General features: G+C 52.7%; 1 protein-coding gene across 8 annotated transcripts in view; it reads left to right on the forward strand.

The window, feature by feature from the left end:
* Positions 1–8,832, forward strand: part of PKNOX1 (PBX/knotted 1 homeobox 1) — a 49,183-nt gene extending 40,351 nt beyond the window's left edge. For all 8 annotated transcript variants that reach the window (XM_057696820.1, XM_057696822.1, XM_057696821.1 and 5 more), the window contains 4 exons: positions 158–286; positions 3,484–3,560; positions 5,675–5,847; positions 8,020–8,832. In XM_057696820.1, coding sequence (XP_057552803.1) covers positions 158–286; positions 3,484–3,560; positions 5,675–5,847; positions 8,020–8,231 — 591 coding nt within the window. In that variant the 3' untranslated portion in view covers positions 8,232–8,832. The remainder of the gene's footprint in view (positions 1–157; positions 287–3,483; positions 3,561–5,674; positions 5,848–8,019) is intronic.
* Positions 8,833–13,040: the final 4,208 nt, after the last annotated feature.

The raw sequence follows: 13,040 nt of genomic DNA on the forward strand, positions 1-13,040 counted from the left end.
AAATCAGCCCGTACAGGTCCCAGGGTTCACGCCTTTCCTGTAAATAAGTTGTTTGCACGTAAGAGCTTTGGTTACCGTCTCCACCTGCAGTTGTGAGCTGCTTGGCTATGTCATCATTTTCTGTGCTTCCTAACATTATTTTTCCATGGTTTAAAAGCTTCAGTTGCAGTTAAACCAAGATCTGAGCATCTTGCATCAAGATGACGGCTCATCGAAGAACAAGAGGGGGGTCCTGCCGAAGCACGCCACCAACGTGATGCGGTCGTGGCTCTTCCAGCACATCGGGGTGAGGACACACATGGTTTCACAGCCCGTGAGCCCCTGAGATGCTTTCTTTCGGGCTCGTTTTCTAGAAAAAATGGACTTACATGGGCTGGTAGGCCTGGTTTTAAGAATCGGTGTTTTGTTGACTGTCCATAATGGGTCACTCACAGGACAGAAGGGAGGGTCACCCGTAACTGGAGGACGTGGCTTCGAGAGCTGAAATCCATGAGGGGCGCCACTGCTGAGAGGGAGTAACTTCAACGGATGTTAGCGGTACCTGCGCGGGGGAAGCTGCCCGTGGATGGTGCCCGCAGGGAGGGGAGGTTAAGTAGAGAAGTGGGCGGAGAAAGGTTGCTTTGGGGCAGAACCTTGGAAAATATCAATGTTTTGTGTATTGGATGTGAAAGGGAGGGGAGGAGTTGAGCTTGTGGGTGGAGGGGTCAGCGGAGGGGCCTGTGAAGAGGAGCGTGGTCCGCCTTGCCTACGCCCCTTCCTCCCTTGGACCGCGGCGCGGTGTTCTGAAGGCGTCCTGCCTCGGGGCACATGCTCGCCCACCAGTTTCTCAAGGAGACTCGCTCACCAGCTGCCTGAGCCCCAGTCCTCGTGCCCCTGACCTCAGGGGACGGTGTGACCCCGTGTAGCCTCCAGGAGCGGCAGCCGTCTCGCTGCCAGGCCAGGAAGGACCAGGATGGCCCCTGGGAACGCGGGTGGGACGGAGGCAGGAACGTGCCCGCACTGCTGAGTTACGGGCTGTGCAGGCGGAGGGAGGGGGGCCGGGGCGTGCGGGTGGATGCGGAGGCCGCCTCTGGGGTCCGGAGGGGCGGGAGGTCGGGAGGGCCGGCACGAAGCCCCTCTCTGCTGGGAGCGTCCATCCACGTGGTTCTCCTTGCGCAGCCCTGGCCAGCACCCAGCTGTCGCCTCATGTCCCCCTGGGGTTTGGCCCTGGTCACTGCCAAGCCTGCTTCCTCTGCCTGGAATCGGGCTCTGTAGGCCATGCCCTGGCCGGGACGGGGTGGCTCTCGTGCACGTGCTGAGGGAGGACACTGCTGTCATTGGCAGCGTGACCTCGTCCAGAGCTTGATCCTAGAAATGGTCACAAGGTGGTGGAGAATTTTGTGGACAGAGTGTTATGGTGATGTTCATTGTGATAACGGGAAATGGGTCAGTATGTGAATTAGGAAGCTTTAGGTACACGGAGATAAGTGAAAAAATAGAACATGCATATTTCTAAAGATATTGTGATTATTACAACCAATAAATGCGTATGTGATGTAGTGGTTGAACTATAACACAAGTAAGTGATGGAATTGGATATTTTCCTGTTAAGTTTCCTTTAATGTTTTAATAATTTCTAAAAGAGACCCTGCTCATAGGTTCAATTAAAATGCCATGTTTTTCCTAGGAAGCATTTTCTGTGTCTTCTTGCCCTCATTTCTTTGAAATATTATCCTCTCCTTGTAGTTTTCCCAACACTCTAAGCAGCGTTATTACTGTTTTGGTGTTTTGTTTTTTTCTGGTTTGTGTACTTGTTTCCTGCCCCCTTGTTATTTTATGAGCTTTTTAACGGACAAGAGCAATATTTCTGTGTCCGTAAGCTCTCCCTTGGGGCCAGATGCTCATCTGTAGAATGAAAGTGAATCCCTGTCAGTCAGTGTCAGGAGGCGGACCACTGCTGAGATAAACGTGGTGCTGTCCTGTTATTCCCAGAACATAGAGTGACTTTCCCTGCACACCGAGTGTTCACTCAGAAAACCGAAGCAGACGCCTACCTCCTCACTTGGTTGGTGCCGCTCACTCTCTGGGCTGCTGGTCTGTGCAAAATAAGGGGCTTCAGTGCACGTATGTTTTAGAGTTCATGTCTTATTGGTTTCTACACGCAGATGGTAGCCGACCTTGCAGAAGTCATCCCTGTAGATAGAAACTGTTTGCCTTCGGTGCTTCTGTGAACCTTGGTGCAAGCACACCACGCTTTTTTCTCAGATGCTGGGTTTCCGCAAAGTGAAGGTTTGTGGCAGCCCAGCCTGGATCAGCCCTGCTGGTGCCCCTTCATGTCTCTGCATCATGTTTTGGTGATTGCTGCAGTGTTTCAGCCTTTCCGTTATTGTTATGTTTGTTTTGATGACCTGTGCGCGGTCATCTTTGGTGCAAAGAGGTTACATCGGGAGGCTCATATGACAGTGAGCATTTTTTAGCAATAAAGTGTTTTTAATTAAGGTCGGTACATTGTTCCTTTCGATGTAACGCTTGCACACTTAGTGGACTGCAGTGTTGTGTAAATGTAACGTTCACGTAACTTTTGGAAACAGAAAAATTCCTGACTCGCTTTATTGCAGTATTCGCTTTATTGAGGTGATGGAACTGAACCCGCAGTATTTCCTGGATGTGTCTGTATTTATTGTACTTCTGGCTTAATTCTGGTTTTTCCAAGTGAAGTAATTCAATCGTACGTGAAAGAAAGCGTACACAGCAGACACCGTGTCGCCAGCCCTCAGTGCAGGTCCCTGCGACAGCACGTTTGTCTAGCAGACGCCGCAGGTGGCAGCCCAGTGTCAGCTGCTGCTCGCCGTTCCCATGACAGAAGTGTGTCGCCTGCACGGGCTGGCCTGGAGCAGCCTGCCCCGTCTGCCTCCTGCCTCCTCCCATTCGGCCAGCCCGGGGTGCAGGGGGAGGGTGTGCGCGGCCCTGCTCAGGCTCCTCATTGTAAAATTAAGATGTCGGCAGCGTCTGCAATGGTGAGGAATCAGTGAATCCCTGTAGGCTGTGTAGGGGACCCGCAAGCACTGTCTGCTGTGGTCAGCACTCCGCTGTCTATCAGCTTTAAACGGATGCCGTCTGGGGTTCTTGACTTACACCTGTAAAGCTGATCCGAAACCACCGATTGTATCGGGTGCCCCAGGAGCCCCTCCGCGTCCCCCGTGCTCTTCCCTTCCCCTCTTCGCTGCGCCCTGGCCTTCGAGCCTGCAGACTCCGTCTGACCACGCCTCTGCCTGGGTTTTCACCAGCTGCTGCCACATCTGTGTTCTTGGGCAGCTGGGAGAAAGGCTTGATCTCTTTTAGGCATTTCTGGGAAAAATTATGAGACTCAAGGTAGTTTTAGCTAAAAGCTCTGTTGACGCCAGTTTTCACTGGTGATTAATGGTGTGTTTCTGTTTTACCGGGATGATCTTGAGTTCCCTTTTAAAAGCTGCAATTCACGGTGACCCTTCTTTTTGTTTTCAGCATCCCTACCCGACAGAAGACGAGAAAAAACAGATTGCTGCTCAGACAAATTTGACACTACTCCAGGTTAACAACTGGTAAGCTGCGCCCGCTTTCTGAAATTGTGTGTCCACGTAACAGAACAGCTGGAAATCCTGACACCGATAAACAGTGAATTTTGGTTGAACTATATGAGTTCTTTTAACTAGCATTCCTCTGTCATCAGAGTCCGGAATTGGTGGCACGACACTTAAGCGTAAATCACACACACGTTCCCCTGAAGTTTGCGGGGAGCAGTACCCCACTAAGGACCTTTTGCCCACATTCTGCTCGCTCGCTCCGCAAAGTGTTTCTCCAGGGCATCAACCCTGGCCTCCCCCCACCCCCCCACCTGCACTCAAAAATATGACGTTCCCGTGGACGAGCTTCTCTGGGCCGGGGGCGGCCGAGGTGAGTTCCCCTCACCCCTGGTGGCCCCTCCGCACCCCTCCCACCTTTTGAAACGCGTGTCACTTGTTCAGCAGTGGCTGGGGGAGGTAGTCCTGTGGCTGGCCGGCCGCACGGTGGCCCTGCCCCACGGGAGGCCTGGGGCGCCTGCGAGGGAAACGTTTATTTATGGAACACCCTGTTCAGGTTCCGGTGTCACACGTCACTGTGGACACTGGAGCCTGACACGTGTTTTTCCCTTAAGTAAGAGGTGTGGCGTGTCGCCAGGCGGCATTGAGGTCTGGGTGTGCACCTACAAGCTGCCCCGTGGTCACCTGCCTCGTTTTTATTGACTTATTATGCAGACATAGGAATCGATTTCAGCCTAATAAAACCGGCTCGTATAGAAGAAAAGGAAATACAGGTTCCACCCCTGTGGACGCTGTTATCTTTTCATTTTAAATTAAAAGTTAAACTTGAAGGTCGGGTAAGTTCCAATATAAATGACAAAGTCTTCCATCTTACACAGTTATGTGTGCAGGAGGTGTGCTGTGGTGTTGCATTAAGTATTTGTAGTCTCTTGCACTTGGGCCATTATTTTCGACTTGGGTAGCAATGATAGGCCATACTATTTGCGTTGTTTCCTGTTAGATCTTTTAGATGGAGTGTTAACAAGGGTTCCAGTTTTCGAGTACTGTGTTGCTGTGAGCTCTGTAACGTCTTAGCACGCTCTCCGTTATTTTCACGTAGTCCCATGTAGAAAGTGTCTGGTTTAGTGGTGGATGGATGCACTGAGAGATGAGAAACGCAGAGTTACGTCTTTGGACATTCTGATGCGTCTGTCGCCCATCAGCCTTCTCCTTACTCTTCTTCACTTGTGGACTCCCTGCCTTCCCAAGCTTGCTCCTTTGTCATGTTCACAGAATCGCCTTATCTAGGAGGTGTGACTTCAACTTTTAATTTTAAAATTAATAACACTTCCGTACATGCATTCTATAAAATCTAAAATTTCTAAAGTATTTTATGTAATCTTCATAGCTATTTTTACCTTTTGTGACTTTCTTACCTTTCATACTTGCACAAAGTATATGTTGGGGCGAGACTGGACAGCACCCGTCATTAGCTTACGCCTCTGCCTCGCGGCAGCTTCGACAGAGGAGGATGAGGAGACAGACTGAAAGGCAGCAGCGGGCCTCCCCTCCCAGGGGGCGCTGGGGTCGGCACTGGGCTTCGGGGCTGTGGTGACCTGTCCATCCAGCCCACACTCAGCTGCGGGGGCCAGAGACTGACCCTGAACCAAGCCCTGCGGCGTCGGCCGGTTCATTTGTGCTGTTAGAATATGTCCTAGTGCACGTTTAGATGCTTTTAAATCTTAGGATTTTAAAGCTGAGCAACCTCAGAGCTGCACACCTGTCCACGCGCAGAGCCCGGCCGGGTGGGACCCAGGGTAGGGACGCGGGGCGCACGCGGCCGCGGGCATCTCGAGGCCGCAGGGTGTGCGGTTCTGCCGTTTCAACCTTTCTCTTCCCGAGAGAGACCGGGCCGCAGCCGCCGCGCTCCCAGTGCCCTCCGCGTCCCCACGGAGATCGGATCGCACCCATGCAGTGAATGAAAGCGGGAAAAGGCGCCGTGGAGGGGGTGCTGTGGCCCGGGGTGAACCACTTTGCAGACAGCCGCGTTCCCCGCCGCTGAGGCCCCGTGCGCGCCGTGGCCGGGAGCGCGCGTCCGGGGCGCGGTTGGCGGCGGCGCCAGGGCGGCGGCTCTCACGAGTGTTTCCTCCGCGCAGGTTCATCAACGCCAGGAGACGCATCCTGCAGCCCATGCTGGATTCCAGCTGCTCAGAAACTCCGAAAACCAAGAAGAAAACTGCCCAGAACAGACCCGTCCAGAGGTTTTGGCCCGACTCCATCGCCTCGGGAGCCGCACAGCCGGCCGCCGGCGAGCTGACCGTGGCCGAAGGTGGGGGCCGGGCCGCCGTCCGGGGTGTGGGTGAGGCCGCGACCCGAGGGCAGGCGGTGGTCTCTCGGCGCTGCTGCCGGTGCTCGGCGGGGGTGCAGGTGTGCCCGGGAGGGCCAGGTCCAAGGCCAGCGCCCCGGGGCCCCTCCCGTCCGCTGCGGCCCCTGCGGCTCCGTGCGCGCAGCGCCTGGAGTTTCACGCCGTACGGCCCTGCGGCCCTCGTCCGGCTTCTCCTCCTCCCCTTGACCCCCTCCCCTCATCGCGGCCACCGTTCTGTGTTTCGTGGACGAGCAGCTTCCGTGTGTGGGCTCTTCACACGTCAGCTGGCCGCCTGCGTGTATTTTTAAATGTAACAGGTGGTGTCATTACCGCATTCTTACCTTCTCCTCCTCCTCTTACTTTCTCCGCTCAGCAGTTTGCTCTTACTCAGGAAAGTTTGGGGCCATTGTTTCTTCAAGTATATTTTCTGAGACCCTCGCCCGCCCCGGGGCTCCAGTCGCCGTACGGGAGGGCCTTAAAGCTCACAGTTACTGCTGCTTTTCGCAGGTTGTTGGATTCTTTGTGTCTGAGTCATCCTCGACAGTTTGTTTCTGTTCTTCAGCTTCCCCAGCCTTGTGTTCTGTGATGTTTAATCTTCCGCCCATCCCACCCCTGTGTTTTCCATATTGGACCTTATCCACAGGAGTCTTTGTATCTTTCACGGGCCTACTTGAGTCTTGAACAAACAGCATTGGCAGTAACTGTTGTGATGACCTCCTTTACTGATCCTAGCATCTGTCAGTTCTGGGCTGGTTTCTGTTGACTGAATTCTCGTCGGGGGTTGTTTTCCTGCCTGTTTGCGTGCCTGGTAGTCTTTGACGAGAGGCCAGACATTGTGGCTGTCACCTTGTTGGGGGCTGGGTGTTTTCGCGTCACTCCGTGTCTTCCTGAGCGCTATTCTGGCAGTTAGTTTACTCGGCTGTCTCTGAGCCTCTTGTGCTGTGCTTTTGCAACTGGTTCTTGGCTGGTGGTCCCGGCAGGGCTGGGTCCTGGCCTGCTGTTCCCCTGTGCTTCAGGGTGTGTGCAGTCCAGCTCTGTCAGCTCTGGACGCCATGCTCTGTGATCTTTGAGGCTGACTCTTTCTCAGTCTCAGTTGTTCCCAAACGCACGTGCACATCTGCTCTGCCAGTGGTCAGCATTCCAGAGCCGGGCCGGCCCTGGGCTTGGACGGGCCCCTCGTGGTGTGTGCATTTAAAGCTTTGGCTTCATCCTTTGGGCTTTGATAGGCAGTGGTTTTACATTCATACTTAAATCGTTTGTATTTTCAGTTTTTGTTTCCCTTTTTAATCCAAGAATTAGTTAGGAAGGTATTATTTCTCTCTCTCTCTCCCCCTCCCTTGTCCGGCTCCTGGAAGAGGCAATACCTATCTACTGGGGAAGAAGTTCAGACAGGAGTGTCCCGTGGGAAGTAACCTTTCCTCCACCCTGACCTCTGATCTTCTCCAGGGACGACCCTTGGTACCAGTTTCCCATGGAGGCTCCCAGTGGGTGTCTGAGGCCCAGTCTGTGCATAGACTTGAATGGATGAAGGAATCTCTTTTCAGGTCTTTGCAAACGTGTGTTATGTCCTGTGAGTTACTCACAGCGTAGATGACATCCTCTTGCTTTTGTCACCTCTTGGTGCCGTGGCGATCCTTATGGACGTGCACATGTGACCTTCCGGGTGGGGCTTCCTAACACGGAGCCTTCTGTGGCCCAGCGTCTTTCACCCGTGCCCTGCGCACGGGTACTAGGTGGTTTACCCTGCTCCGCTGTTGGGCGGGAGGGCGGGGAGTGCGTACTTTCCTTTTTCCCTCTCGGACTGGCCTGCCTTCCTCTGACCTTAGTCCCCCTCCCCGCCCCACCTCTGTGTCCCCGTCTGTGTTGTCTCAGGGCCTCTCCCCTGTGTCCTGGGTCTCCTGTCCTCTGGGTGGCACTTGCTTTCCGCCCCAGGCATCTGTGCCCTTTACCATCCAGACCGTGGGCCCCCCGTCGCCCGACAGCTTAGCCGCGCAGGGCCTGGGGCCAGTCCTAGTGGTCTCTTAAATCCCTGCGGGTGGTCCCAGAGGCATGCATGGGGGCTTCCCGGGAGGTCAGGCAGCCCAGCCCCATCGGGCCGAGCGCCGATGGCGTGGTGACAGCCGCCTTGTGCCGCAGGAGCCGTCGTGACCATCGCCGCGCCCGTGAGCGTGAACGTGGATGGCCTGCAATCCCTGTCGTCGGACGGGGCCACGCTGGCGGTGCAGCAGGTGCTGATGGCCGAGCAGAGCGAGGACGACTCGGTGGACAGCACGGGGGACGGCGGGGCCGCGCTGGCGCCCAGCCACCTGGGTGGGCTGGTGCTGGAGAACAGCGACTCCCTGCAGTAGGGCCGGCCGCCCTGCCCAGCCCGCGTTTTATAGTTTGCACAGCAAACGTTTTACACAGTTTTATTTCTAACGTTTTATATGTAGGCATAGAAGAGTGCACTTTTGTATTTCATAGTAAGCTTCCAAGGCGTCTTTGCCGGTGCAGCGACTTCTTTCAAGGTGTGAGCGTGTGTGTGCGCGTGCGTGTGTGTGTTTTTAAGGAACTACTTTAAAGGTTTAACGCTAAAAATGTTATGAATGACAAGCACCCCCCCACCCCCATGAACCCCTGATTAGGTTAAGGAGTAGCGCTGCCGTTTTCTAAACAATTATGCAGTTTTAATTTAGTTCTGTGGTTCAGGCAGGTCTCGGGGGCTGGTTTATTTGTGTAGCCCCTGGACTAGGAAGAAGCTTCTGCCCCTGAAAACTGCCAGTGCGAGGCGGACGGCACAGCAATAACCCATATGTGACCCGGCGGCAAGTGTGCAGCAAGTTAACCGTGGTTCCGTCCTCTCGTGTTCCGGGAGCCTGTGTCATTTGCTATATATGAGAAGAAACTCCTATTTTTACCTTGCTGGAATTATTGGATAAAAAGCTATTTTTATAAATTCGTTATGAATTGGATTATGACTATACCGAGGATAACATTTCTAGAGGAGAAACAATACGTGCTTACTGTCTCAATTCGGAATGTTCTGAATTGACCAAATTTGACGAACCTGCCCAAAGCTAGCTAGCATTCCGCGGTTCTCTGCTATCCCAGGGCAGCAGTGTACATTTACTACTAGGAAAGAAACATCTCTTTAATGACATTTTGATATCTTCAAATTTTAGTCTATATGTCAGTGCTCAGATTGCATCTTACACTTGCTCTAAACCTGCACCTGAAGATATGTACTAAGTAGGGCTTAGGTAAGTTATGAAATGGTAGCCAGTGGTCAGTTAAGAGCTCTTACCCACATATTTCAGTGTCATTTACATTTGACCACAGTTAAATGGTAGTGTACCATGTCAGCTGGGTGTTGTTTTAGAAGTTTTTAGTCAGCCATATGTTACGCATAGAACGTTTATGATAAACTAATATAAAGTGTCCTCTATGCCGCTGGCTCAGAGCCGGGGAAAGAGCAAACCCTCGGCTTCGCTACATGATGAGCAAGCGTGCACTGCGGGATGGGAGCCTGTGGGGCCCGGGCAGTGGGTGACGGTGGCTCTCCCGCCGCCGTGTCTCTCACTGGTCCTGGGGTCGGTGTTCTCTCCTGCACATGGTTCTTCGCTCCGACTGGATCACACGCGATCTGGAGTCATGTTGGGACTTTGGTTCCTGGTGCCCAGACGAGCCACAAGAGCAGACTGGGTTTGTTTCCTTGGGTTTTGATTTGTTTCTGTTGGTTTACTTTCAAGTGGGGCTTTTTCTCAGAGAGGAAACAGCACCTGGTTTCACGGAGAAAGTCTTTGTGTACCCGTCAGGCTCAGCACATTTCTAAAGGACAGTCTTAGGGTCAGCGAGGAGGGCCACCAGTTCCTGAGAAGCAGCGACAGTAATTGCTTGTGGACCAAGGCTACATGGGGGCGTCTTGAGCTAGTGCAGCTTGTTTTCTGGAACTCACTTTTCCCCCCAAAATTATTAATAATTAAAGTTAGTCATAGGAGAGTACTTCCCAGGTAACTTAGAAGGAAGCAAAAAATACATAGAAATTTCCTTTAGAATATTTCAGGAGATTTCAAAGAAAAACTTGACTCTCGACTTTTGGGGGAGAAAATAACTTTTTTAAGCAGCTATTGTGTTCCTTATTTATAAACAATTTCTAAGTCAAGTTTACACCAGTTTAAAAGATCGTTTTAATACGTCCAACAAAGTTAGGATTTAAGACGAGGCCCTGTGGAACCCGGCCAGCCCCTTCCTCCTTCCTCCTCCCTCCCTCGCCTCCTCCCCCCCGCCCCCGTCCCCTCCTCCCTTGGATTCAGGTTGGTGACCACAGCATACGGTCCCTCCGGGTCAGTGTTTCCCCCCCAACAGAAATCCTGTCCCAGGATGTGGGCTGCACAGGCCTCGGCAGCGCGGACACGGGGCCATATCGGGGTCCATCCATCGGCCCGCACGCCCTCCAGCTGAAGTGTGCGTCCTCCTCGCTACATTCAGAGGACGAGGGTGAAGGTCATGGGGGAGAGGGCGCTGCGGACACAGCCCGAGGTTCCTTTAAGCTCTTCCCATGAGGAACTGAGGGGACTGTGAACAGCTCAGCCACTGCCCGGCGTATTGGCCGTCCGTTGGCACCTGATAAATACCTGTTTCCGGCCCTCGGATTTTCAGGAGCCTCTGCGAGGACACGATCCCGGTGAGCTTTCATTTTAAGTGAACAGATTTGGTCCTGACTCTGCTCTTGTTCAGTTCTTTCCCCATGAAGGATGCTGTTGACGGTGTTTTGAGACCTAGGTTAAGCATGGCGTCACCCCCGCTCGGCTCTGGAGCCGGCAGCGGACGGCCAGGCCAGGCCAGGCCCCGGCCACGCCCCGCCTGCCGCACCGATGCCGCGGTCCGTCTTTCGATTCCAGAAATAAAACAGTGTAAGTGTTTATCCGGTGTGCAGGGTAAGGCAGGCCACGGCCCCAGCTCGCTCACAGGCCGCAGAGCCCTGAGGCTGGAACCCCGGCCCGGAAGGTTCCAGAAGCCCTCTCTGTGTAACTTGCCCGGGACCCGACTCTCACCTGGGCGAGAGAGCCTTGGAGCACTTTTTCTTTTAGACAGGCGCAGACATCCCGGAAGGTGAGAACGGCCCACCGCTGGCAGTTAGGCACAGAAACAGCTCCGCCATCCTCCCGTTTTCGTTCTGTTTGGTCTGTGAACTGACAGTCTTTACCTGTGAACACTGTACCTATGTTTCCTTGGGTGGCTGTCTTTGAAAGGGATGTTTGTGAAGCAACTGATTTATCAAAGCAAAAGAATTAAAAACAGAAACATGCTTCATGGACTTTTTTTTCCTAAAGCTCGTGTCACCGCAGATGCTTTTCCATTGTAAGAATAACATTCAGATGTTGACATGTTTGCTGGTGACACGTGGGGTTTGGCGTGACCCCCACACAGTCTAAAAATTAGGATTGCACCGCCCTGGCGCATCCAGGCCCGTTTACATTTTCAGGAATCTTTTCTGACTTTCTTCAGGTAGTCATTGGTTTTCCAGGAAGAAAATTGGCAAGTGTTTATTTGTTTCTTATTGTGATTCACGATAAATCTGATTCCTTTGATAGCAGTGGGAAAATGATTCATTAGTAAGCTGTTGCCTTTGATAGTTCCTGTTGTCAAAGTAGCTGCCAAAGCAGCTCGCGGATAGACTGAAGAGGGGTCCATGAAAGCATCGTCAGGGAGTTCAGCTCCCTAACGCTTTCTTTAGACTTAAAGGCCAAAGTCAGCAGACATAAGTACTTATTTTTTTTAAAAGTGCATCTAAAATTGTGAACTTGGCTGGAATGAGGAGTGACAGCTGTGAAGCGTGTTGTTTCAAGACATTGTTCTGATCGATTGGACAGAAAACGGGTCTCCTCCCCACTCCTTTAGGTCAGAGGCGAGAGGGGGTGTGTGAAAGTTCATCAGGTGAGACCTCGGCCCAGCCCTCGGCCCCTCTAGGCTACAAGTGCTTCGTTCATAAACCGGAATTAGTTGGTTTATAAAAGGAAGAGATTGGTTTATAAGATTTCGTCTAGCTCAGAGTAATACTTGACTAATAAAATTCTGTCTAGAGAGAGGAGAGTAAATCCGTAATGATCTAGCAAATCCTGAAAGTAAGAACTGTATTTGGACCCGGTTTTCAGTGTTTTGCCCTAAATAGTGTGTGTATTACGTGTAGCCCACGGGCGGTTATAGACACTCGAAGAAGAAGTTCTTTGCACAAGTTAATTTTGCCCTTTTACAAACAGATCCTCTTACCTTCACTAAGACCTAAGGTCTCCGTACCATTCTATAACTAAAGTTTGCAAAATGGTAGAGCTATAGCTCGATGACGTAACGAACCCCGGCCTAGGGGGTGGGCCCCTCAGCCCAGGCCCGTGAGCCTGCTCTGTCCACCACACTGCCCTTCGGGCCTGAGCTCTGCCGAGGAGGGCCCGGGACGGTCTCCTCTCAGCACGGCCTCGTCCAGCTCTCCCCTAGTGAGTCTGTGAAGTGTTGCCTCGTGAATAATTTGGTAAGTATTTCATATACAGGTAGTATTGAGAAGGCATTTCTTGCACAGATGTTTCCATTTTTTACGTCACTGTGTAAACGAACCCAAGACTGCGGCCTGTAAAAGCCAATAATGGCTTCACATACAGGGAAAAATCAGGAATTCTTTTCTCCCAGCGTCTTCGAGAAGGAACATTTTAATGGTGTTGATGCCTTTAGTTGCTTACACATTCTTAGAAAATGGTTGGTAGGAAAAAAGCAGGTGTATTTTAAACATATTTTGCTTTATGTGAACTCAGCTTTTTCCCGATATTATCCTAACACCGCAGTCAGTCTGAGTCAGAAATAAGTGGTGAAGCCCTTCGTAGTTTATGCTCTGAGTGTAGACCTAAGTGTTCCTGCCAGAGAGCCCTGTTGCGGGAGGAGAGCCGTGGAGCCGCAGGACATGCTCCCTGGAATCAAGCCAGAGAAGATGGGGTGGAGGGGGTGGGGGGGATGGGGGGGCGGGGTGTTTCCAGGAGGAGCCCGGGTGAGAGGACGTGGGGCAGGGCCCCTGGCACTTGGATGAGCGCAGCCTTGGGGAAGTGGGGCCCAGGCTGAGCCAGAAGGCAGGGCTCCCAGGGTGGGTGGCCGCGAAGTCACCGCAAAGCGAGGAAGACCTGTGAGCCCGAGCC

The sequence above is a fragment of the Hippopotamus amphibius genome, chromosome 10 (genome assembly GCF_030028045.1).
Source record: "Hippopotamus amphibius kiboko isolate mHipAmp2 chromosome 10, mHipAmp2.hap2, whole genome shotgun sequence".
Lineage (NCBI taxonomy): Eukaryota > Metazoa > Chordata > Mammalia > Artiodactyla > Hippopotamidae > Hippopotamus > Hippopotamus amphibius.